The following is a 1,663-nucleotide window of genomic DNA, read 5'->3' as shown; positions in this document are numbered from 1 at the left end:
GAGGATTTCACCGAAAACGTTGATTAAAGTCACACAAATATAAATTTACAGTTTTCATGGACTCTTCAGCGTTGGAATTTACCAAGCTTTGGCGGCCATTTTCTCGCTAATTTTACCTCTTAAATCAGGTGACCCCCGCCTCCTTCAATCCAAAATATCTCCTCTTCTATTGAAGATGGATGGGTAATTTTTTCATTGAAAGCAAGACAAATGAACAAGCTTTAAGATGATACCAATAACTCAACATGTCCAAAAATTGACGAGAGCCTGATTCCGCCACGCTGCCTCACATTTGTTAGTAAAAGACGAGCACACCACACCAGAGTACCCACCAACCACCAACAAGGGAGCTCTCGTGGTCTAGGGGTTAAGGTGTCCTCCTCTCATTCAATTGGTCCCGGGTTCGAATCTGGTTAGCGACGGAAAATTTCCTCTCCAAAATTGTCTCCTTACACCTCATTTCCTGCTCTCTAACAATGTTCTGTCGTCTGCTTGCGTCTCCACATTCTTCCCGCACCCCTTCACCTCCTTTGCCCCCTCCTCTGGGTTCCTGGTTCTTTCTTCAGCCTTTCCACTGCTACTCATTGGCTCCTTCTTACTGCTGTCTTTCCCCCACCCCCCTGATCTTATTGTAGGTAAGATCTAACGAAAAATCTCGGAGGCCCATGTACAATTCGTGTACGGGGAAGATCCAGTGGTGGTCCAAAACCAATGAAAGTAGGCTCTGGCCGCCACCCGCGCAGCGTTCTAGTCCTCTGCGTTCATATGACCTTAATATTATGCAGTTGCGAGCGCCGTAAAACACTTCACCCACAAGTAGAGAGAAAAAGACGAGCATGGCGCCAACGTGCAACATTAACCGGAGATGACTAGTGAGCATTAACATAGTATGATTGTCTGTGTGTGTTTCAGATGAAGCTGGAACTTGAGAGGAAAAACCTCACAGTGAGCACGTGTGAAGTGCTGTCCTTTCGGTATGTACAGGGATTGGAATAACATTGTGACTGTGTTACGACTGTATTGTGGCTGTATTGTGGCTATATAGTCGCTGTACTGTGGCTGTATTGTGACTATATAGTCGCTGTACTGTGGCTGTATTGTGAATATAATGTAAATGTATTGTGGCTGTATTGTGGCTATAATGTAAATGTATTGTGGCTGTATTGTCGCTGTATTGTTGCTACAATGTAAATGTATTGTGGCTGTATTGTGGCTGTAATGTAAATGTATTGTGGCTGTATTGTGAATATAATGTAAATGTATTGTGGCTGTATTGTGGCTGTATTGTGAATATAATGTAAATGTATTTTCGCTGTATTTAGAATGTATTGTTGCTGTACTGTGGCTGTATTGATGCTGTATTGTTGCTGTATTGTTGCTGTATTGTTGCTGTATACTGCGGCTGTATTGTGGCTGTATTGTTGCTGTATTGTTGCTGTATTGTGGCTGTATTGTGAATATAATGTAAATGTATTACTGTATTGTGGCAGTATTATGTCTGTATTGCAGGGGCGAAGCGTCTATATAATCAAATAATCACTGCTTCCCTTTCTAATTTTGAAACATTGTCGCTGTCAAATTCATCCTTAAACGTAAACCTCATAAATTAAATGTAAAAAGACGTTCGTAACCAACAACGAACAGTATGCCTAACATTCAAAAC

The 1,663-nt window shown here is 41.9% G+C and overlaps 1 protein-coding gene across 1 annotated transcript in view; it reads left to right on the top strand.

Moving 5' to 3' along the window:
- LOC101856683 (probable GPI-anchored adhesin-like protein PGA55) overlaps positions 1–1,663 on the top strand; it is a gene marked incomplete at its 5' end in the record, with an annotated part of 19,991 nt that overhangs the window by 9,097 nt on the left and 9,231 nt on the right. The window contains 1 exon segment of the mRNA XM_035971843.1: positions 913–974. Coding sequence (XP_035827736.1) covers positions 913–974 — 62 coding nt within the window.

This window comes from Aplysia californica, unplaced genomic scaffold (genome assembly GCF_000002075.1).
Source record: "Aplysia californica isolate F4 #8 unplaced genomic scaffold, AplCal3.0 scaffold00519, whole genome shotgun sequence".
Taxonomy (NCBI): Eukaryota; Metazoa; Mollusca; class Gastropoda; order Aplysiida; family Aplysiidae; genus Aplysia; species Aplysia californica.
Note: the sequence above shows the minus strand (reverse complement) of the source record. Positions and strands in the feature narration are given on the sequence as shown.